The sequence below is a fragment of the Monodelphis domestica genome (assembly GCF_027887165.1).
Source record: "Monodelphis domestica isolate mMonDom1 chromosome Y unlocalized genomic scaffold, mMonDom1.pri SUPER_Y_unloc_1, whole genome shotgun sequence".
Lineage (NCBI taxonomy): Eukaryota > Metazoa > Chordata > Mammalia > Didelphimorphia > Didelphidae > Monodelphis > Monodelphis domestica.
In genome coordinates this window covers 220,885-242,500 of record NW_026605000.1, presented here as the reverse complement: position 1 = coordinate 242,500, position 21,616 = coordinate 220,885, and the positions used below count along the sequence as shown (strand labels likewise).

The window sequence follows — 21,616 nt, the reverse complement described above, 5'->3', positions numbered from 1 at the left end:
AAAAAGTAAGTGAAACACAAAGGGAAAGAAAAGACAAAGGAAAGAGCCAAAGAGACAGGGACAGAGAAAGATAGAGATTGAAAAAGAGATGGAAAAATTGAGAGACAGGGAGTTTAACAGAGAGAGGGAGACAGGGTAGACAATGAAAGATAGAGACAGAGAGGGAGAGAGACACACAGAGAGTGTGGGAAAAGAGAAGTAAAGAGAAACAGAGACAGAGAGAGAAAGAGGGGGTACAGAGACATAGAAGAAAGTAGAGACATTAGGAAAAGAGAGGAAAAGACAGAGATAAAAAAAGAGAGACTGAGAGAAAAAGATGCAATCATGTAAAGAGATAGAGAAAGAGAATGAAACAGAGAGCGAAAGAAAAGATAAAAGAAAGAGCAAAAGAGAAAAGGACAGAGAAAGAGAGTGATTGACACAGAGACGGAGACTTTGAGAGAGTGACAGAGATATACAAGAAGAAAGACCAAATAAGAGAGAAAATAAGAGGGAGAAAGGGGGAGAGAGACAGAGAAGGGGGAGAGAGAGGGAAATGCAAAGAAAGAGACATGGAGAGAAAAAGAGATTGACAGAGACAGAGACAACTATAGAGAAAAAAACTGAATGACAAGTTAAGGAATGGACTGGAGGAACGATACAGTAAAATTGAAATAGAGTCAGAGAGAGAGACAGATTGAAAAACAGATGGAGACATTGACAGACAGGGAGAGTATCAGAAAGAGCGTGACAGGGATAGTCAAAGCTATAGAGAGGCATAGAGGGAGAGAGACACACAGGGATACAGTTGAAGAGAGAGGTAGAGAGAGATAGAGACCAAGAGAAAGGGGTAAGGAGAGACATAGAAGGAGGAAGTAGAGGAATAGAGAGGCAGAAAGGGACAGAAAGAGAAAGAGACAAAGATAAAAAGACAGAGAGACTTAGAAAGAAAATGATACAGATGTGGATAAATAGAGAAAGAGTGAAACAGAGAGAGAAAGAAAGGATGAAATAAATAGCAAAAGAGACCGTGACAAAGATAGAGAGATTGACACAGAAACGGAGATATTGAGAGTGTCAGAGAGTGACAGAGAGAGGGAAGGACATGAAGAAAAAGACAACAAAATTAACAGAGAGATGGAGAGATAAAGATAGAAAGACTGACACAGAGAAGGAGACATTGAGAGACATGGAGAATGACAGACAGGGAGAAACAGGGATAGACCATGCTAGAGAGACATGGAGAGAGAGAGACACAGGGAGAGTGGGTGAGAGAGGTAGAGAGAGACAGAGAAATAGTGGTGTAGAGAGATATGGAAGGAGGAAGTAGAGACTAACAGAGAGGGAGAAAGAGAGAGATAGAAATAGAAACAAAGAGACAGAAATAAAAAAAGAGAGACTGAGAAAAAGAGAGACATTTATAGAGAAAGAGAAAGCGAGTGAAACAAAGTGGTAAAGAAAGCATGAAATAAGGGAAGAGAGACAGAAGGGGTAGAGACAGAGAGAGAAAAAGAAAGAAACAGACTGACAGAGACAGAGAATGGAGAAATATAAATGAAGTGACAAGGAGAAGGATGGACAGGAGCAAAGAGACAGTAAAATTGATAGAAAGAAAGAAATATTTAATTTTATTTAAATAAAATACACTTTCCCTTGATTTCCTAAATATTTAATATTTGTGCTCATTCTAACTGGAGTAATTCTTTTGAAGTTAATGGTTATGGATAAAAAAAGAATAAATGTATAATGAATGCCCTTAAAGATTAAATTATTCTAATCACATCTCATCCTTCTCCCTGTCTCTGTCTTTCTCTCTCTGTCTTTTTATGTCTCCCTCTGTGTCTCTCCCTCTGCCTCTGTCCTCTGTCTTTCTCTGTGTGTGTGTCTCTCTGTCACTGACTGTCATTCTGTCTCTATCTAGTTCTCTGTCTCCTTCAATCTCTTATTCTCTCTATCTGTTTCTTTTCTTGTCTCTCTTTCTCCTCTTCCCTCCATTCTTTGACTCTCTTTCTCCCTCCATGTCTCTCCCTTTCTCTGTCTCTCTTTCTCTCCCAAAGTCTTTCCCTGCCTTTGTCTCAAACTTCCTGTCTTCTTTGTCTCCATAGTAATCTTTTTCTCTGTCCATCTGTCTCCCTCTGTCTCAGTCACTCTGATCATGTCTCTGTTTCTATCTCTTCCAGCTATCTTCCCTTCCCTCTCCCTATCGCCCTTTTTTCTCTGTCTCAGTCTCTCTATCTCCCTTCCACTCTCTCTCCCTCTCTTTCTGTCTCTCAGTAGGTGTCTCTTTGTCTCTCTCTCCCCCTCCTCTTTGTCTCTATTTCTCTGTCTCTCTCTCCCTCTAACCTGCCCCCCCTTGGTCTCTCCCAGTCTCTGTCTTTGTGTCTTTCTGTGTTTCTGTATGTCTCTGCTTCACTGTCTGTCTCTCACTGTCTCTGTGTCTTTTCCTGTTTCTGACTCTCTCTTTTTCTCTGTCTCTGTCTCCTCCCTCTTTATTCCCCTTTTCTCTCTACCCTCCTTTTTTTTCTCTCTTTCTCTGTGTCTCTGTCTCTTTCTGTATTTCTCTCTCCCTCTCTCTTCATCTGGCTTGCCCCCACTCTTTGTCTGTCCCTCTTTCTCCATCTTTCTCTTTCTCTCCCCAAATCTCTCCCTGTCTTTGTCTCTCTCTGTGTCTGTCTCTTTGTCTCTGTTGGTGTCCCTCCCTATCTCAAAGGTCTATCTCCACTTTTCTCTCTCTACCCCCCCATTTTTTTCTCTGTCTCCGTCCCTGTCTCTATCTCCACTCCTATCTCTCCCCCTCCCTGTCTCTTCATCTGACTCTCTCCCTCGCTCTCCCTGTGTCTCTTTGTCTCTCTCTCCCCATCATCTCTATTGTCTCTGACTCACTTTCTGTCTCCATCCCTTTCCCTATCTCTCTGTATCACTCCCTCTTTTTCTCTCAACTTGTGTCTGTTTTTGTTTTCTCTCTCTTCTCCTGCCTCTCTCTCTCCCCATCCTCTCTTTCTCTCTCTCCTTCTGACCTGCTCCCTCTCTTTCTGTTTCACTCTTGATCTCTCCCTGTCTCTATGTCTTTCTGTGTCTCTGTATATCTCTGTTTCACTGTCCATCTGTCTCCTATCTGTCTCAGTCTTTCACCATCTGTCTCTCTGTCTCAGTTAGTGTCTCTTTCTCTCTCTTTTTCTCTCTGTGTCTCTTTCTATGTCTCCTCTGTGTCTCTCTCCCTCTGGCTCTGTCCCTCTCTATCTGTCTGCCCTTCTCTGGGTCCTTCCCTCTCTCTGTCACTAACTGTCATTCTGACTCTGTCCAGGTCTCTGTCTCTGTCTCCATCTCTGTCTCTCTCTTATTCTCTCTGTGTCTGTTTCTTTTCTTGTCTCTCCTCTTACCTCCCTCTCTTTAACTCTTTCTCTTTCTCTCCCCATGTCTTTCCCTGTCTCTGTCTCTTTGTGTCTCTCTGTATTTCTAAATGTCTTTGTTTCACTATCCATCTGTCTCCCTGTCTATCTCGGCCTGTTTCTCACTGTCTGTCTCTGTGTCTCTATCTATCTCCTCTGTCTGTCTCCCCTTCTTGGTCTCTATCCTCTTTTTTCTCTCTCTGACTGAGTCTCTATCTCTATCTCCCTGTCTCTCTATATGAGTCTCTGTCTCCCTCTTCCACTCTTCTCTGTCTTTGTCTCTCCCTCTCTTGTTCTGTCTTTCCCCATCTCTCCATTTCTCTGTTAATTTCTCTCTGTCTCCATCCCTGTCTCTGTCTTGTCTTTCTGTATCAATCTCTTTCTCTCTCTCTCTCCATGTCTGTTTCTTTTGCTATCTCTCTTCTCCTTCCTCTCTCTGTCTCTCCCCATGTCACTACTGTCTATTCCTCTGCTTTTCTGTCTCTGTATCTGTTTCAGTGTCTATATGTCTCCCTCTGTCTCTATATTTCTTTTCCTGTCTCTGACTCTCTTTTTCTTTTTGCTTCTGTCTCTGGGTTTCCTCTCTTTCACCGTCTTTTCTCTCTCTACCCCATCTTTATCCTCTCTGTGTCTTTGTTTCTATTGTGTCTCTTTCTATGTTTCTCTTCTCTCTCTCTCCCCTCTGGTGTGCTCTCTCTATGTCTCATTCTTTGTCTCTCCCTGTCTCTGTCTTTCTCTTTCTCTCCCAAAATCTCTCTCTGTCTTTGTCCCTATCTCTCTGTGTCTATTGTGACTCTGTATGAATCTCTTTCTAAGTCTCTGCCCCTCTATCTCTGTCTCTGTGTGTCTGTCTGTCTCTGTCTCTCTATCTCCCCATCTGCCTCTCCTCTCTCTCTACCCCCCCTTTTTTCTCTCCCTGTCTCAGTCTCTGTCTCTCTAACTCCCCTCTCTCTCTTTCTCTGACTCTCTGTAGGTCTCTTTTTCTGTCACCCCCTCCTCTATGTCTCTCCTTTTTTTCAGTCTTTCCCTCTCTCTTGCTCTATCTCCCTATCTCTCCATTTCTGTTAATCTGTCTCTATTCCTTTCTCTATCTGTCTCTTTATATTACTCTTTCTCCTTTTTTCTTTTGATGTCTTTCCTCCTGCCTATCTGTCTTTCTTTCTCTCCATGTCTCTGCTGTCTCTCTGTTTCTATGTCTCTGTTTCAGCATCCATCTTTCTCCCTCTGTCTCTCTCTTCTTATCGCTGTCTCTTTCTATGTCTCCCTCTCTTTGTCTTTCCCTCTGCCTCTGTCCCTCTTTTCCTCTGAGTCTATCCCTTTCTCTGTCACTGACTGTCATTCTGTCTCTATCCAGGTCTCTGTCTTTGTCAATCTCTCTCTTTCTTATTCTTTCTGTGTCTTTTTCTTTTCTTGTCTGTCTTCCTGCATCACTCTTTGTCTCTCTCTCTGTGTCTCTCTTTTTCCATTTCTCCCCATGTCTCTGTCTGTCTGTGTGTCTTTCTCCCCAGCTTGCTTTCTCTTTATCACATTCACCCAGATATAGACAGGTATAGAGTCAAGAGAGAGAGAGAGAGAGAGAGAGAGAGGAGAGAGAGAGAGGAGAGAGGAGAGACAGAGAAGAGAAAGAGAGAGAGAGAGGGGGGGGTGGAAAGGGAGAGGGAGAGGGAGAGAGAGGGGGGGGGAGAAGGGAACATATGAGAAAGGGAGAGAATGCAGAGTGCAAGAGACAAAGAGATAGAGACAGAAAGTCTGAGACATAGAAAGAGAGAGATAGAGGCAGAGACACAGAGATAAAGAGATAAATGGTGACAGAGGGAGGGAGAGATGGGGAGAGAGAAAGAGAGAGAGTCAGAGGGGGAGTTGGGAGGAACAGAGAGAGGTGAGACAGGAAGAGCGAAAAAGAAAAAAGGCAGGTAGAGAGAGAAGGAGGTGATGGGGAGAAACAGAGAGAGACAGAGAGGCAGAGACTGAAACAGCCAGACACAGAGAAAAAGAGAGAGACAGACAAAGACAGTGAGAGACAGAAAAAGAAAGAGAAAGGGAGAGTTGGGAAGAAAGAGCTAGTGAGAGACAGATAGAGAGGGAGAGAGAGAACAGATGGAGAATATGGTAAGAGAGAGAGGAGGGGAGATAGAAAGACAGAGACAGAAAAAGGGTGGGTAGAGAAAGAGAAAGGGGAGACAGAGGCAGAGATAGAGACACAGAGAGAAAAAGAGAGAGACAGAGACACTAACAGAGGCATAGAGACAGTACAGTGACAGAGACAGAGAAAGGAAGAGACAAGAAGGGAGAGAGAGCAGGAGATACTGAGACTGGAGGAGTGGGGGAGGGAACAGGAATGACTGAGTTTGATGAAGCAGAAGGGGGAGGAGGGTACAAGCTATATATTGCTGAGAGGGATAGAAACAGTTTCTGGAGAAGCCAAAAGTATAGAGGTAGAGAGAGGAAGAGGTGGAATGAGAAAAGAAATATTCATGTTAAGAGCATCTAAGAAGAAAAGCTGTTTTAGCATGAAGTTTTTTATAGGAGATTGGATTAATTCCAACCTAACAAGTTTTCAAGTGTATGAGATAGCTGGCAAGACAGTCTGCCCCTCACCTTGGGCTTGCCTTAATGCTTCTATTAAAGTTCATTCTTGTAACATTATGACTAACTGAATTGGAAAGTAAGGATAAAAGATATAAGATAATCTTAATAAATGCCTGTAACTTAGATTCTAAGATCTTAGTTCCCTGATGTTAAAGCAAACATTTTAACAAACAAATATAGCATGTGTGAGAAGAAAATTTTTCACCTATTGTTTTAATATGGGCTGGCACCTCACCTTGATAGCTAGTTGAAGGTCTGTCAGCCCCCTTGGCCCTGGTACTACAATTATCCTCCTTAGTGGTCAAAGCCTTACATGGGAGCCAATTGAAGAGGTTCAGCCTCTCCAAAAAAATCTCTGTGTGGCTTCTAATCCCCAAAGAGGGAAGCCAAAGACTGGGAAAACAAATGGGAATGGGTTTAAGAGTGGGGAAGGAGACAGAGAAAATGACAAACAAGAGACACAGCAAAATCTGTAGCATGGAGTCTGTCAGAGAGACAACTCTGAGAGAAAGCTTGTCTCTGAGCAGTTTATTATATGGTTAACACATCATTGGGGAAAGCAGGGTACCCTCAAACAAAGGAAGCCCAAAAAGTTTTTACATCAGCAACAGTGCTACATATAGTTTTCCTTTAAGGTTATTGTCTATTCTTGCCACTTGGTATGTCTCCTGTCCAGTCTCTTGCTTCCTACTGAAGGATGAGAGAAGAAAGACATCCAATATCTAGTCTGGGCCTGCCTTTAAAGTAGTACCATTCCTTCAGTGTCAAATACTTGCTGTCTGCCTAAGATGCCTAAGGTCCCTAGGGAGAACAATCTCCTATGAACACCTATTCCTCGATAACTAATTAATTTCTTCTTCGGTCTATCTTCCTTATTCCAGTGATTCTACTATTCCCTAATGCCTTTTCAATAAGAAATACATTTGCTTTAATCTTCATTTTTTTCTTTCCCACTATTGTTATTTTTAGACCCTCACTAAAGACTGTTTGCTAAGAAGTCCCACTTCTCTGTGGGTTCTCATCTTATATCATCCAGATGCTTTCTGCCTTCACTTCCACTTCACAGTAAAAAAATGGTTCTTTTAATGGCCAAGTCAATACCCCAAAGTACAAGTGATTTATTCAGCAGCCTGTTCCAGTTGCTTACTTCCTTTCTTCTAAAATTTCTTCCATCTACTAACCTGCTGCTCAACAAAGCTGCCAGTCAATATCAATCAAAAATTTATTAAGTACCTACTATATACCCACTGATAACTATAGGCAGGGAAAAGTCAACACTTCTTTCTCAAAGGAGCTCATGTTTAGCTTCAAGTGAGATGAAAAGGTCCCATAACTTTAGGAACTGGTAGAAAAGCAGATGGTCAAGGAATTTGTAATGTCATTTCTACTGTTAAAATCCTCTCCACTTCTGATGTAGCCAGGATTAAGGACTTTGGTAGCAAGGATTTTCCTATCTAGGTATTGTGAAGCTATAGCTGCAGCACATAATGGAGTCATCAGGCTGTCTTCCACAGAGGCTGCCACTCCTGAAGGATATCTCAGGGCCTGGACTGAAAGTACTGCTATTCCCAACACTCTTGAGTTCAAGGTTATAGTCTGTCCCTATCAAACAGTCCCTTATGGTGATTAATATAGTGTTGGTTTTCTTGGCCTAGTACATACTGCCTTGTGTCTCTCTCTTTACTTTCAACCAGAATGGCCTTATTCTCCTTATGGGTGACAGTCCATGGGAATAATTGACCCTCTCTCCAGAGAAGTTGCTATCTTATATGATGATTAGTCTGCAAGTAGAACCAGAAAGAATGGCTCTTTAATTTCTTAACAGCTAAAGTTTTTATTTGGGGTGCAAAATTTTGTGACAGTGAATGATATAACTGGCTCCAAAAAAATGAAAATATTTTCACTAATACAACTATGGAAGAAATCTATTCCCTATAGGAAGAAAAAAAAACAAACTGCTGTACAGAATTGAGCTTTCTCCTTAGCAAACATTGGTAGGGTTAGGGTTTTATTTATTGTCAACATGGAATTTAGAAACCCCAAACTTGTAGCCTAGTAAGATCTGATAAACCCAAGTTTTAGTTCTAGCTTGTAAGTTGGAGACCCCAAAGCTTATACTTGTTCTCTGTTCCAGGGAGAATCCGCCTTGAACAGAAGCTCAGGCTAGCAGTTTCAGACTGGAATAATGGACCATAAAGTAAAAGAATCCACTTAAGGTGGAGGCTAAGCCCCAGCTGACTAACTTCTTATCTCCAGAATCCTCTCCCAGTTTATCACACCCTTCAGATCTTCAGTTTAGAGACTGAAGCACAGCCTACCACAAAAGAGTCACTGGGCCGGGACTTAACCTCCATTTTAAGTGGATTGTCTTTTTACCTTAGGGTCCATTATTCAGTCTGAAACTGCTAACCTGAGATTTTCTTCAGGGTGTATTCTCACAGGCACAGAGAACAAATACAATCTTTGAGGTCTCCAATTTACAAGCTAGTCCTAAAACTTGGGTTTATCAGATCTTGAGGCTACAAGTTTGGGGTTTCTAGATTCCATATTAACATTATCATTATCTATATTTATTATTCAAACATTTGCTATGTCCAACTTCTTGATAAAATGGTTTGCAATTTCCTTTCCCAACCCACTTTATAGATGAAGAAACTGAGACAAACAAGATTAAGTAATTTATCCAAGGTTAAGACAATTTATAAAGTCTCTGAGTCCAGATTTTAACTCATGAGGATGTCCTCCTGATTAATTTCCTCAAGGCCTCCAAGCAGAGATGTGACAAAAAATCCATACAGAGACCCAAAACTCTGGCTGCCTGGGGCACTAACCCCTAGGAGTGCCAACTGCTCTAGTTTGACAGCTCCAAAAAAGAAGTTGGAAAGCTTATATACTTTTGGGTGAACTGAGGGACAGGGAAATAATTCACATTACCATGGCTACAAGGAAATGGAAATGTTCAAACTACCTAGACTGGCTAGGGTGTCAGGTAGTGGATTAAAGGACACTACCCTGCATGGGTGGGCCTTCTGCAGAAAGGGTCTCTGGCACAATGGGAGAAGGTACTAGCATAAAGGAGTTCTTAGCATTTGATTAAAATTTGCTAATTCCACCTAGAAGTTCATTAAATATCTTAAGGTGTATTATTCTGTCTGAATCTGCTAGCTAAATCTGAAACTTCCCTGGGCAAACTCTCATAGGTACAGGGACAAACTTGGGGTGTCCAGTTTACAAGCTAATCCTAAAACTTGGAATACTCTTAGATTCCACGTTGACATTCATAGCTTCCTGGTAAGCTAAAACCCCAAATAAGGTGAAGAGATTTTTTTTTACAAGTTTTGGGGAAAAATAGAACAAAGAATAGAACAGGATAGGTGACATCACGGGAATTGAAGCTATCTGAGACACAGGGGCCAATATGACTAGTTGGGAGTATGGTAATAGCTAGCAACAGTTCCCCTTTGTGTACTAATAAGTGTCCCTTATTTTAATTTTCAGTAAGTTTTTAACATTTTTCTGGTTTTGTTTTTCATTTAATCCTTCAGGAAAAACAATTTACTTAACATTATAATATAATGCTTATTTGTCCTTTTTTTCATGGTTTTTTGTCGGAAATATTTCTATTTCAATTATAAAATAACTACTGATATTTATTACTTTTTACAGAAAGCGGTAAAAATCGTTTTATCAAAATAGATTTACATTACATTTGAAATTTTAAAGCTTTATTATTATTGGCCTTTATCATAAGTATACTTTAAACTTTTCAATTAACTTTTTTAAAACTCGGTTTTTTATTTTCTAAAAGCAGTTGTGTATATGTCCTTAAGTAAAACATTACGTAAAATATTTCAGAGGTTTTTAAAATAAAGTTTCAAAAACAGTTTTACGTTAATTTTTAGTTCTGTGATGGTTTTTAAAATACGTTCCTTTTTGAGTTGATTTCCGTGTTTTTCTAGCCCCGCCCCCTTCTTGCAAGATTCTACTTCATCCGGGACTTTTTTCCAGTCTCTTCCTGTTTTTCTTACCTGAAGGTGTTCTTTACTTTGCGTTTTAACGTTCGGTTTGTACAGTTATGACTATTCTGCCGAAGAAACCACCCCCTCCGTCTCTACCATCAGCCGATGGAGAAGCCAATCCAGACGGTGAACCGGCAGGGCCTAATGTTAACCAGGTTGGTCCAGATCGAGGAGAAGGACCTGGCGCTGGTCCCTCCTCAGGGGTCAGATCTCGAGCTTCACCACCACTATGGGTTTCGGGTGGGGGCAGTCGAGGTGGGGTATCTGTGGGCTCACGGGGGCAAGCCTCATCGTCCCCTGGCCCAGGACCGCCTCCCCCCGGTGGGGCCAGTACTAGCCCCACGGCAGGGGACGGCCTGGGCCTGTGCGCCCTTGGAGGCCCAATTGGAAGCCCGATCGGCTGTTGTTCGGGACCTGGCGTTAGTAAGAGGCGGCGTCAGCAAACTAATAATCTCGGATGTGGTGTCTATGGAGGTGGCAGCCCGGATCCGGAAGGGGCAGGATATAACAGTGAGGACGAGTACGACGCTGCAACTTCACGTATTGAAGCCATGGATCCCGCCACTGTGGAGCAGGTAGTGTCACCCAAAACTAAAAGATTTATGAGAATTTCTGAAAAATTTTACTTGAACCCAATTTATACAAAATAGGTCACGAAGTCTTTCATATAATCACTAATTTCACACAAAATTGCGGTGTCCAAATTATTCCTTTTATTGTTAAAATTAATAAATTAAGTTGATAAAAATTAAATATTTATTTATACTTTTATATTTTCTGGGTTATTTCAGTCCTTAGTTCACTTCTTTTTCTTCCCTCTTATACACATTTAGTTTTCTTGTGTTTCTCTATTTTCATCTTTCACTGTTTACACCTCTACATCTCCAAGGAAATTCCCTTACAAAAAATTTTCAGAAATTTCACAAAACTCTTGCTGTTAACTTAGAATTGTAATGCCAAATACACATTTTTTTGTCTTCTATGCTAAGTATTTGCACCCTTACTCTTAAACTCACCATATCATATCCCTGATGAGCAGAAAAAGGCTCTCATAAGAATTTCTATTAAATTTTTTTTTCAATTCCACTTATACCAGCCACAAACATTTACTGATTGTATTAAACGGAAAGGAAAAAATTATACATATGTATAACCTCATGAAATTTATCTTCACACTGAATAGAAATATTCAACTACAATTAATATATAAAAATTATAAATATTGAAAATTTCACATTTTCAGTGATAAACACATTTTTCTTATTATTTTTTGCCCTTGCTTTCAAATAGTGTCCTTCTCTCCCCCCAAAATAAAGATAAATCATTTTTTTTCTTAAAGTATCCATTACCCTCAAAAACCTAATAATCACAAGGACAAAAAGAAGTGTAGCATACTTGTTCCTTTTCTCATGGTCAAAAAAATTTTTTATTGATGGTACTTCATAACAGCTTCATCACTTCTTTACCATCTTGTATCAGAAATATTTTTTGACTAGGGCACATATTTCTTGCATTGTACCACCAACTTTGTTCAAGTCCTGCCTATTCTCTTAGCATGTTTACATTGTTCAGTCATTTTTAATCATGCTTAATCCTTTAGGACACCATTTAGTATTTCTTAGCAAAAACACTAATAATTCTGCCTTTTCCTTCTCCAGGATTAAGTGACTCATCCAGAACCACACAAACTAGTCAGAGATGAAATTTGAATTTAGGTCTTCCTGACTTTAGGCCCAGTGTACTATCCCCTTGACCTAAGTAACTGCTTTTTCCAACTAACATAAATAAATTAATGACACAAAGGTCATTATGGTCCTATAGGAAGTTAGTGAACTATTTATTCCCAAGTATGAAAGGGACAAAATTCTCAACTTGCTGTTTTAAAATCAATACCAAAATATGTGAGTAGAAAGTGGATTTTAATTTCATTATTGACATTTCTATACTCACAGATCAAAAAAGTCCCAGGCTCACTGAATCAATATCAGTACTACCCAAGAGCTTTTTATTTAATTTTTTTTTTATTTTTTTATTTTTTATTTAAATGTTGGAAGTCTTAAGCACTTCACCTGTAGCACTTACTACCAAACCTAAGTTCAGGATTTTTATCATCATAATCATATCATCATTTAACATCCACATAGCCAATCTTCTAGTCAAATTTTAACAAGAAGTTCTTGGAACACAATAGATAATAAACCAGGTTTCTCACCTTTTCCTGAACTAAAGCCACAGTGCTTTATAACTAGGCCTCCCTCATCTCACCTTACTAAGAGCAATATAATGTAAAAGTATCTCCAACTACCAAATGGAAAGGTTTTATTTAGAAGAGTTCACATAGATATTATAATGAAGGAAAGAGGAAAACAGGGATGCTGGGGAAGCTTATAAGACAAAAGACTAAGAAGGTGACAGGACAATAAAATCTGGAAATGATGCTTTCTTAATTTTATGGACACAAATATATGGGTGAGTATTATCTAAACGGTCTGATGGAAAGGCCATTATTTATTCAATTTTATCCTGATAGTTTTTTTACTTCTGGATAGTCACTTAAGATCTCTGTACTTCAGTGTCATCTGCATCATTTTAATAATATGCTTGTCTCAAGCTAACTTATGATTATGGGAATAATTACCTAATCAGGAGAAAATAGGCAAAAATACTTCTGAAACTAAATGAAAAGAGATATATAAAAAGGAGTAGAGGGCAGCAAACCAGTGGCTAAAGAAGCAGACCTAGAGATAAGAGGTCCTGAATTCAAATGTGGCTGTAGAACTTTTAGCTGTGTCACTTAACTGCAATTTACTACTCTTCTGCCTTGAAACCAATACTTAGTAGTGATTCTCAGATGGAAGGTAATGGTTGAAATATATATTATATATGTATACATTCACATATAAATTTAACACACATGTAAAGCTCATACATAAGCTCTTTCTGGTAGGTTTCAATGACTTATTAAGGTAAAAATAGCTAGGATTTGGGTATTGATAGTTTGAGGAAAATAATTTCTTTCCCAGAGCCACAAAAATTCAAGTCCAAAAGGAACTCAAAAAAATATAAATCAGAAAGTTGCTGCTCTGGTACCTAGAACAATATTTAATGTAAATGGAATTTAGTTAAATTGAACAGCTAGTACAATATTTTTATTTGCCAGAAAAAGAAGATGAAGGAAATTTTGATCACACATTGTAAGTTAAGGACCTTCACTGGTATGAGCTGTATGATACAAATAAAACCTCTGAAATAATTTATATTCTGCTTTGAAGATACAACCTATTTAAGATAATTAAAGAATATACATTTAAGTGATTTTAAGGCAGAGGAAGAACAGAAAACTAAGAAAAGGGATTTTTAAAGGTGTGAATATGTTGATTTGAGCCTTGACATTTTGAAATTACAGAGTTAGACAGAGGTCCAGAGAATGTGATAAAAGTGGTGTGGTTTTTTTTGTTGTTGTTGATTTTAACTTTTACCTTCTGTCTTAGAAGTCTCAGAGACCAGTTTTAAATTCATGGCCATCCCTCCATTGGCCTGGCTACATCCTCTAACCCTAATACCTATTCCATGAGGTGGAATGCTAAGTGTAAGAAACTCCTAGTAGGTCAGTTTGACTTCTGTGTATAGAAGAGAATGTATGGGTTAGGGGCAGAAAGTGGGGGTTGAATACATGATAATCAAAACATGAGAAATTTAAAATGCCTAAAGGGGTTCAAATTTTATCTTATGAATTTAGGAGGAATCACTTCTTGGGCAGAATAGTTACATTGTAATGGATGAGAGATTTATTAGGGCAGGTATTAGCATAGAGGTTTTGAGGGCTAGGAAGGAGACATATGAGATGAGAGATAAAAAGAGAGTTGAGGAAATTATTAGATTGCAAATCAGGGAAATTTTTTTAAATGGTAGTCATTGATAGAAATAGGGAAGCTAGGGAAAGCAGATTTAAGGAGAGAGAGAATAAATTCTATCTTGGATATATTAAGTTTGAAATGCCTTTGATGTACTACTCTCAATTATTAGGAAATTTTTTTCTTATATCATCAAGGTAAAGTATAAAATACTTTTTCCAGTTCAGATCAAACATCTTCAGTGATGTAACTGAAGCCCAAAGAGAAATTATGGAATAAATTAAAGTTCATATGTAAATATCAGTTGATAGTAGTCAGCATTTAGCAGAATGCCTGACAAACTAGGCATTTACTAATTGTTAATAATTGATTGTCAGGGGGCAGCTGGGTAGCTCAGTGGATTGAGAGCCAGGCCTAGAGATGGGAGGTCCTAGGTTCAAATCTGGCCTCAGCCACTTCCTAGCCTTGTGACCCTGGGCAAGTCACCTGACCCCCATTGCCTAGCCCTTACCACTCTTCTGCCTTGGAGCCAATACACAGTATTGACTTCAAGATGGAAGGTAGGGGCTTTAAAAAAATAAATAAAAATAAAATAATTGATTGTCAGAGTTGCTATTTAGATTATAAATCTGATGATCTTCACATTATATCACACTGCCTTTTTCATGTTGGTGTTAGCCCTTTGAAGCCAAATAAAAATTTCATACATTTAAAGAATGAACATATCCTTCCATATCTCCTATTTTCAAGCTGATGAGGATGATGGTTGTTGACAATGATAACTAACATTGCTATAGCAGTTATATTGTAAGTGTACACAGCCAAGCTTTGTACTAAGCCCTTAACCATTGTTTCATGTGATTTTCACAGTAGCCCTGGGAAGTAAATACTGCTAGTTTCCCAAATTTACAGATGAAGAAATTGAGGAAAACAGAATTTAAATGAATGGCCCAAGTCACAGAGCTATTAATTGACTAAGACCAGATTTCAACTCAGGTCTTCCTGACCCGAGGCCCCAAATTTTATCTACTATGCTATCTAGATCTCATTTTCTTTTTGGACTCTTTTATCTTAAGATGAGAGTTCCTCTAATATGAGTTTGCCAGTCCATTCATTTTTAGATAAATTAATGCCTGATGTTTATACCATTCAATATTGAACAAAAACTACTCCAGATTTATGAAAGAGACAGAAAGGTAATCTGCCTTGAGAAAACCTGAGACAAGAGCAGGTCATGTCTAGATGAAGGCCTTTTAGTCAGTTACTGTTTATCAGTTTACTAATGTGATTTCAATTTTACTATGTGATTTCACATCAATTTACTATGTGATTTCAAGTCATTGTTCTCAAGTTGGAGAAAATGCCCAGATCTGAGTTGAGCTTCACGTCATTTGTAACAAATTGTTATCAGTCTTTTTTTTTCCAGTCAGGTCTCACCTTTTGTGACATGATTTGGGGTTTTCTTGGCAAAAGAACTGGAGTGGTTTCGTTTTCTTCAACTCATTTGCTTTACTTTTTTTACTGAATTTATTTACTGAATAATGATTCAACTCATAGCTGCTTCTTAAAACAGAGTAGTTCTTCTACTTCCTAAATGATTCCCTGTTCTAATCTCTACTATTCCAAGGTTTGTCAGCTAATTAGATATTTATAGTAACTGGATCTAGCTGCTATGCTAAACACTGCTTCTTATTTTAGCAGGAACATTGGTTTGAGAAGGCCCTGAGAGATAAGAAAGGTTTCATTATCAAGCAGATGAAGGAGGATGGGGCTTGCTTATTCAGAGCTGTGGGTAAGTTGTCCCTTCTGGACTTTTGTCCAGTTCCTGCATTGAAGAATTTAGTCTAATTGGGGATTCAAGTTCCAGAGTGTTTGTTATCTCAAGTCTGGGAACCAAGGAACAATGTATCAAAACTAGCAGTGGAGTCAAGGGGCCAAACTGGCCCCCTAAAAGTAGGGGCTTCTAGTCATCAAGGAAAGAGAAGTCAAACCCTAACCCACTTCTTACATAGTATTATTTGCATGGCTCTGCTATAAGAGAATTCTTCTTTGAATGAAGTTTGTTCTTTTTTACTATCACTTCCTCCTTATCCCTTTTCCAGCCCAGGCTGGAGTGGTTAATCCTGAATGATTAAACTCGGGATCACATATCTTAGATCTTATCCTCAATTCCCTTATTCCCTGTATTTTGTCTAGGGGGAAAAAAAAAAAACGAACCCTTTTCTGCAACTTGAGGCAGTGAAGAATTTCCATTCAGATCTATTGTGAAAAAAGTTAGAGACAGTGCACCCAGAGGAAAGATCAAAACTTACCTATTAGATGTATTTGATACATCAAGAAAGCCAGGTTTTTATTCCTTTTCTTTTTTTATATTCTTTCCCCTTTTATAATTTTTTAAGAATATTTTTCCTTTTATTCCTTTTTTATAATTAATACATTATGTAACCTTGTATCAGATCTTTTCATTCTTTGGGGAATGGCTTTCTTCTTTGTGAAGGAGAGAACTGGAGCAAATGATCTCTTAAGACCCCATTCCAGCTATAATATAAGTCTCATGTCCTAGATTCTGATGTCACCCTTCTTTGAACCTACAGCAGACCAAGTATATGGGGATCAGGATATGCATGAAGTTGTCCGGAAACATTGCATGGACTATTTGGTGAGATATAGAAGGTGATAGCCATAAGTACTGTGGGAGGGGAAGGGACTATTGCTCTCTCTCTCTTTCTTTTCCAAGCTGAATCTCTACAACTCTTTTCCCTTTCCTAACGACCACCACCAGATGAAGAATGCAGACTATTTCTCTAACTATGTTACCGAAGATTTCACCACCTACATTAACCGGAAACGAAAGAACAATTGTCATGGCAACCACATTGAGATGCAGGCCATGGCTGAAATGTACAACAGGCCAGTGGAAGTATATCAATATAGCACAGGTGGGACAATGCTGGAACTAAACTCTTCAAGAAGTAAATAGGGTATGGAAGGCTGAATTGACCTAAACTCTGACATATCTGTCTCCTTCCTTCCCAGAGCCGATCAATACATTTCATAGCATTCAACAAAATGAAGATGAGCCTATCCGGGTCAGCTATCACTGTAACATCCATTACAATTCTGTGGTGAATCCTAACAAAGCCACTATTGGTGTGGGCCTGGGGCTTCCTTCTTTCAAACCAGGGGTAAGTGAATCAGACTCTATTTTAGAAAGTTTGTATAGGAGGTCAGGTAGGTCTCCAGAACTTTGAAGTACCTTGGTAGTTTTCCCATTTCCAATTTAGCTTCTTCTCTTTCCTCAATATCTACCACAATTTCCTACTATTTATGAGCAATTTTCCTTTTTTGCCCTGTTCTCTCTTTTTTCTTTTAGTGAATCCTTTCTCTTTATTTCTCTTCTTTTATTGTCTTGGTGATATGTTCAATAAATAGATTCCAAGGCAAATCTGAGGATATGGGTCATGATTTAATACAGTCTAATTTGATTCCTAATGGTCCATGAGAGTGTGTGTGTGTGTGTGTGTGTGTGTGTGTGTGTGTGTGTATACATATATACACACATATACACACACATATGTGGATGTAGGTGTGGGTGTGTTTCTTTTAAGATTTTTTGGCCATATATAAGGATTATTCCTTTTTTACAGGAACACCAGCATTTTTTAAAACTAATTTTTATTTTTAAACATTTTTCCAGTGATTCATTTTCTTTCTTTCCCCCCTTTCCCTCCCCTCTCCCAGAGTAAATAAGTAATTCCACTGGGTTGTACAAATTTTGTCACAATAGTGACTAATGTGGAAATAGGTTTGGGATGATAATTCTTAGATAACCCAATCAAATTGCTTTCCCTCTCCCAGAAGGGGAAACGGAGGGAAGGAGAGACAATGTGGATCTTATAATTTTGGAAAATGCATGTTGAAAAATTTTGTTACATGTGTCAACATGGAATTGAGGAACCCCAAACTTATGGCTTAGTGGGATCTGGTGAACCCCAAGTTTCAGGACTAGCTTATAGGTTTAAGACCCCAAAGCTTGTCCTTGCTCCCTGTTCCCCTGGGAATCTACCCTGAAGGGAATCTCAGGCTGGCAGTTTCAGACTGAGTGGGGGACGCTCAGGGCAATGACAATCCACTTCAGGTGGGAGCTAAGCCCAAGCCGAAATCAAGTAACTCTTCTTTCCAGAAGCCTTTTCCAGTATATCACACCCTCCTTCCAAGGATCAACTCAGGACTTTCAGCTTACAAGACTGATTCACTGTCTATAGCGCCAGTCACTGACTTTGCCAGAGTCAGGGAGCAAGGACAAGCTTTGGAGTTTCCAACCTATAAGCTAGTCCTGAAACTTGGGGTTCACCAGATCTCACTAAGCCATAAGTTTAGGGTTCCGCAGTTCCATGCTGACACATGTAATTTAAAATAGGTAGTAATAATTATAATTATTAACCCTAACAACATATATACCTCAGCATGTTCCTTTTTTTTGTATATGCCCTTATAAAAATATATATATACCCAGATCTAAAATCTAAGTATAAAAATCTCTCTTTTCAAAATATCAATTCTGTTTTCCCTCATACTTAGTTTGCTGAGCAGTCCCTTATGAAGAATGCCATAAAAACATCAGAGGAGTCATGGATTGAGCAGCAGATGCTTGAAGATAAGAAGCGAGCCACTGATTGGGAGGCAACTGATGAGGCTATTGAAGAACAAGTGGCTCGGGAATCCTACTTGCAATGGCTTCGGGATCAAGAGAAACAGTCTTGGCAGGTTAAGGGCCAAACTCAGGTATATTAGTTAACATTCTAGACAGCAAAGGATAAAGGGAGGTCTAAGGAATTAGCACTCCATCTCAGGCTTAAATACCAAGAGTTTATAGAAAAACAATTCAGTGAAAAGGAAAAAAAGCATTTGATTGCTTCCATGATTGTTTTTTGGTCCTCTGTTTAGGAAAACTATTAGTAGTATTAGAAGATGGAACCAAGTCTATGTTTGCTGCCAGCTATAAATTATTTTGGCCATTTGAAAGTATTAAGCTTTGATAGAGCTTAGGAATAGAATTCATTCCAAAGCTGCTCCATTTTTCTGCAGTCCCAGAAAGCTTGTGCCACATGCACCTCAGCTACAGCAGCTACATCCAGCAGCCTAGATGAATGGAGTGTCCGGTCTCCAAGACAGCGAGCCACTGAGCAGCCAGAGCTGGTCCACAAGCCTCCCTCACCAAGCCATGCCCTCACCTTCACAAAACCCCCTTCACCCAGTATTCCAGGTCAGTACTACTACCTACTTTCCTAAATGTAGTCTATTCATTTGCCCCACTTCCTACCTTCCTCCTCTTAGCCCCAGATAATAATTCTTTCTCCTGTATCAGGACCAAGTAGCCAGTCAGCAGCAGGAAGTGACCGTTCTTCTTCTCCACTTGTATCCTTATATCCTGCTTTGGAATGTCGGGCCTTTTTTCAACAGATGTCACCCACTGCATTTGGTAAGTTCTAGTGTTGAGGATCAAGAGCCTATGATTATTTCTTTGTTTCCTTTTCATATAGTAAGCATCTTTTTATTATCTGTTTTGTGATTGTACTTTGATAGTCCCTGATATATAGAAAAGATCTTCCCTAAAAGATTGCATTTTGTTATGGAGAAACAACATGCACACATATAAATAAATAGAAAATAAATTTGGGACCAGAAAAAAAATCAAGAAAGATGAACTTGAGCTGTGCTTGAAAAAAAGCTAAACATTCTAGGAGGGAATATTGAGAAAAGGAAGACATTTTAGACTTAAAACAGAAGAGAACAAGTAGGCCAATTTAATTGAAAAGTAGAACGTAAAAGAAATAATATGTAATAAGCCTGGGAAATCAGGTAGGAATCAAATGGTTTTTATAAACCAAAGAGAAGTTGTTTTATATTTAATTCTAGAATAGAGCCACTGTAGGATTTTAAGTAGGGAAATTATATCATCAGACTCATTTTTTTTTAGGAATATCACTTTTACAGCTTTGTGATTGATGGGGATGTAAAGAAGTAAAATGTGAGATGAATAGATTAATTAAAAGGCTATTCCAGTAGTCCACTAGATCCTAAGCCAAGGTCTTGTAATTTATCGATTTTCTACCCAGACTATTGTGCAAATTCTCAATTCAGACTATTTCACTCCTCTTAGTTCCTGACCTTACCTTTCCTTATTCCCTTCTAGGTCTCAATGACTGGGATGATGATGGGATATTGGCTTCAGTCCTTGCTATCTCCCAACAGGAATACCTGGACAGTATGAAGAAAAGCATCATGCATAGAGATGTACCATCAGACAAGAGCTAATAACCAGGGCCTGGAAGTCCCTTCCATTCTACTCATTCTACTCCCCATCCACTGCATTTCCCCCTCCCCTCCCCAGGTACTGTAAGGGACACATACACACCTATGGCCAAAATCTGTCCAGTCCACTATAATATGTTCACTTCCCTCTTATACTTCTTAACAATCTCCATTCCTTGCTCTGCTGAAATCCAATAAATAGTTAAATAAGGGATAGATACACTTGGAAAAGAAAGAAAAAAAATGTCAAATTAGCATCCCTCTTTGGTATTATCTAAAGTGCCTTCTGCATAAACACCTCTTTGTTGATACCTGTTCAAGGTATTTCAGGAGAGGCCTTAAAGGCTTCCCCCTCTCCAAAACTTGCCTCTCACCCCTACACTTCCAAGGATACACAATACCATCTGTGATTAGGTGTCTTTCCTCCTTCATCCAACTGAATTAAAACATTTTATTTTTTAAAAAAAGACATACTGGCCTGAGTACATGGTTGCAGAAAACTGGGGAATGGTTTAGAGAAGAGACACTCCAGATTAACTAAGTAACTATCTTTTATTCCTTGCCTCACCTACTTTCTCACTCTGTTTCTTTGTTAAATTAAACAATGAATATAAAACTTCTTTTCCTTGTGGGGCTTTTGGACAATAAAACACCAGAGCTCAAAAGATATGTGTATTGTTCTCAGAGTACCCCCCAAAAAATTGGGAAATAAAAGGGACACCATACCAGCATAGTAGAATTGAAAGAAAGGACTAATCTATTTTCTTTCTTTTTTTTTTTAAACCCTTACCTTAGAGTCAGTGCTGTGGGCTAGGCAAAGGGAGTCAAGTGACTTGCCCAGGGTCAAGTGACTTGTCCAGGGTCACACAGCTGGGAAGTGTCTGAGGCCAGATTTATACCTAGGACCTCCCATCTCTAGGCCTCGCTCTCAATCCACTGAGCTACCCAGCTACCCCCTAATCTATTTTCTTCAACAAAATTAAGCAAAACCAAAAAACTATTTTGCATTATTAAATTATAAAAAATTTCTCCTTTCCTAAAGAAAGATTAGGATAGTACAGTGAAAGCACTGATTGAGTCAGAGACCTAGATTTGCATTCTTTTAAATCACATTGAAATCAAATTCCTTTAATTACTACTTCTGTGGCCTCATACAAGTCATTTGACCTCCTTGTCTCCAAGATTCCTTAAATGTAAAATTAAGGGTATTATAGGCCCAGGTTTAATGGTTCAAAAGCAAATTTAAAACAAAAGCAGAATATAGACATTTAAAAAGAAATGTCCTTAGTCCATAGCATGAGTTAAAGAACAGAACTTCTCTGCTTTTTAAGGAAATCTAATTCACAAGGTTGAGATGTACACATCTCCTTTTTCATAATAGAATGGCTTTTATATTTGGGCTATGAGAGATATTGGGCTATTATTTGTCTGTCTCCTGAGTCAGTAATTGTCTCAAGATTTCAAAGCCTTT

At 38.9% G+C, this 21,616-nt stretch overlaps 2 protein-coding genes across 9 annotated transcripts in view; one reads left to right on the top strand and one right to left on the bottom strand.

Annotated features, from left to right (window-relative positions):
• The window catches only part of SYCE1 (synaptonemal complex central element protein 1), a 90,726-nt gene extending 80,509 nt beyond the window's left edge, over nucleotides 1–10,217 (bottom strand). For 6 of the 7 annotated variants that reach the window (XR_008914828.1, XR_008914830.1, XR_008914831.1 and 3 more), the window contains exon 1: nucleotides 9,986–10,123. The gene's annotated coding sequence lies outside the window, so the exon portion shown is untranslated. 7 annotated transcript variants of the gene reach the window in all.
• Nucleotides 10,023–20,810, top strand: LOC130456233 (OTU domain-containing protein 5-like). 2 transcript variants are annotated; one of them, XM_056809908.1, is made up of 9 exons: nucleotides 10,023–10,131; nucleotides 15,529–15,622; nucleotides 16,425–16,489; nucleotides 16,613–16,769; nucleotides 16,867–17,015; nucleotides 18,412–18,615; nucleotides 18,919–19,096; nucleotides 19,199–19,312; nucleotides 20,027–20,810. In XM_056809908.1, exons 1-9 carry the CDS (start codon nucleotides 10,033–10,035, stop codon nucleotides 20,146–20,148), a joined length of 1,182 nt encoding a protein of 393 aa, XP_056665886.1. In that variant the 5' UTR covers nucleotides 10,023–10,032; the 3' UTR covers nucleotides 20,149–20,810. The 2 variants fall into 2 exon arrangements, with proteins under 2 accessions (XP_056665886.1, XP_056665885.1); XM_056809907.1 differs by having other exon boundaries at nucleotides 10,033–10,551.
• Nucleotides 20,811–21,616: the final 806 nt, after the last annotated feature.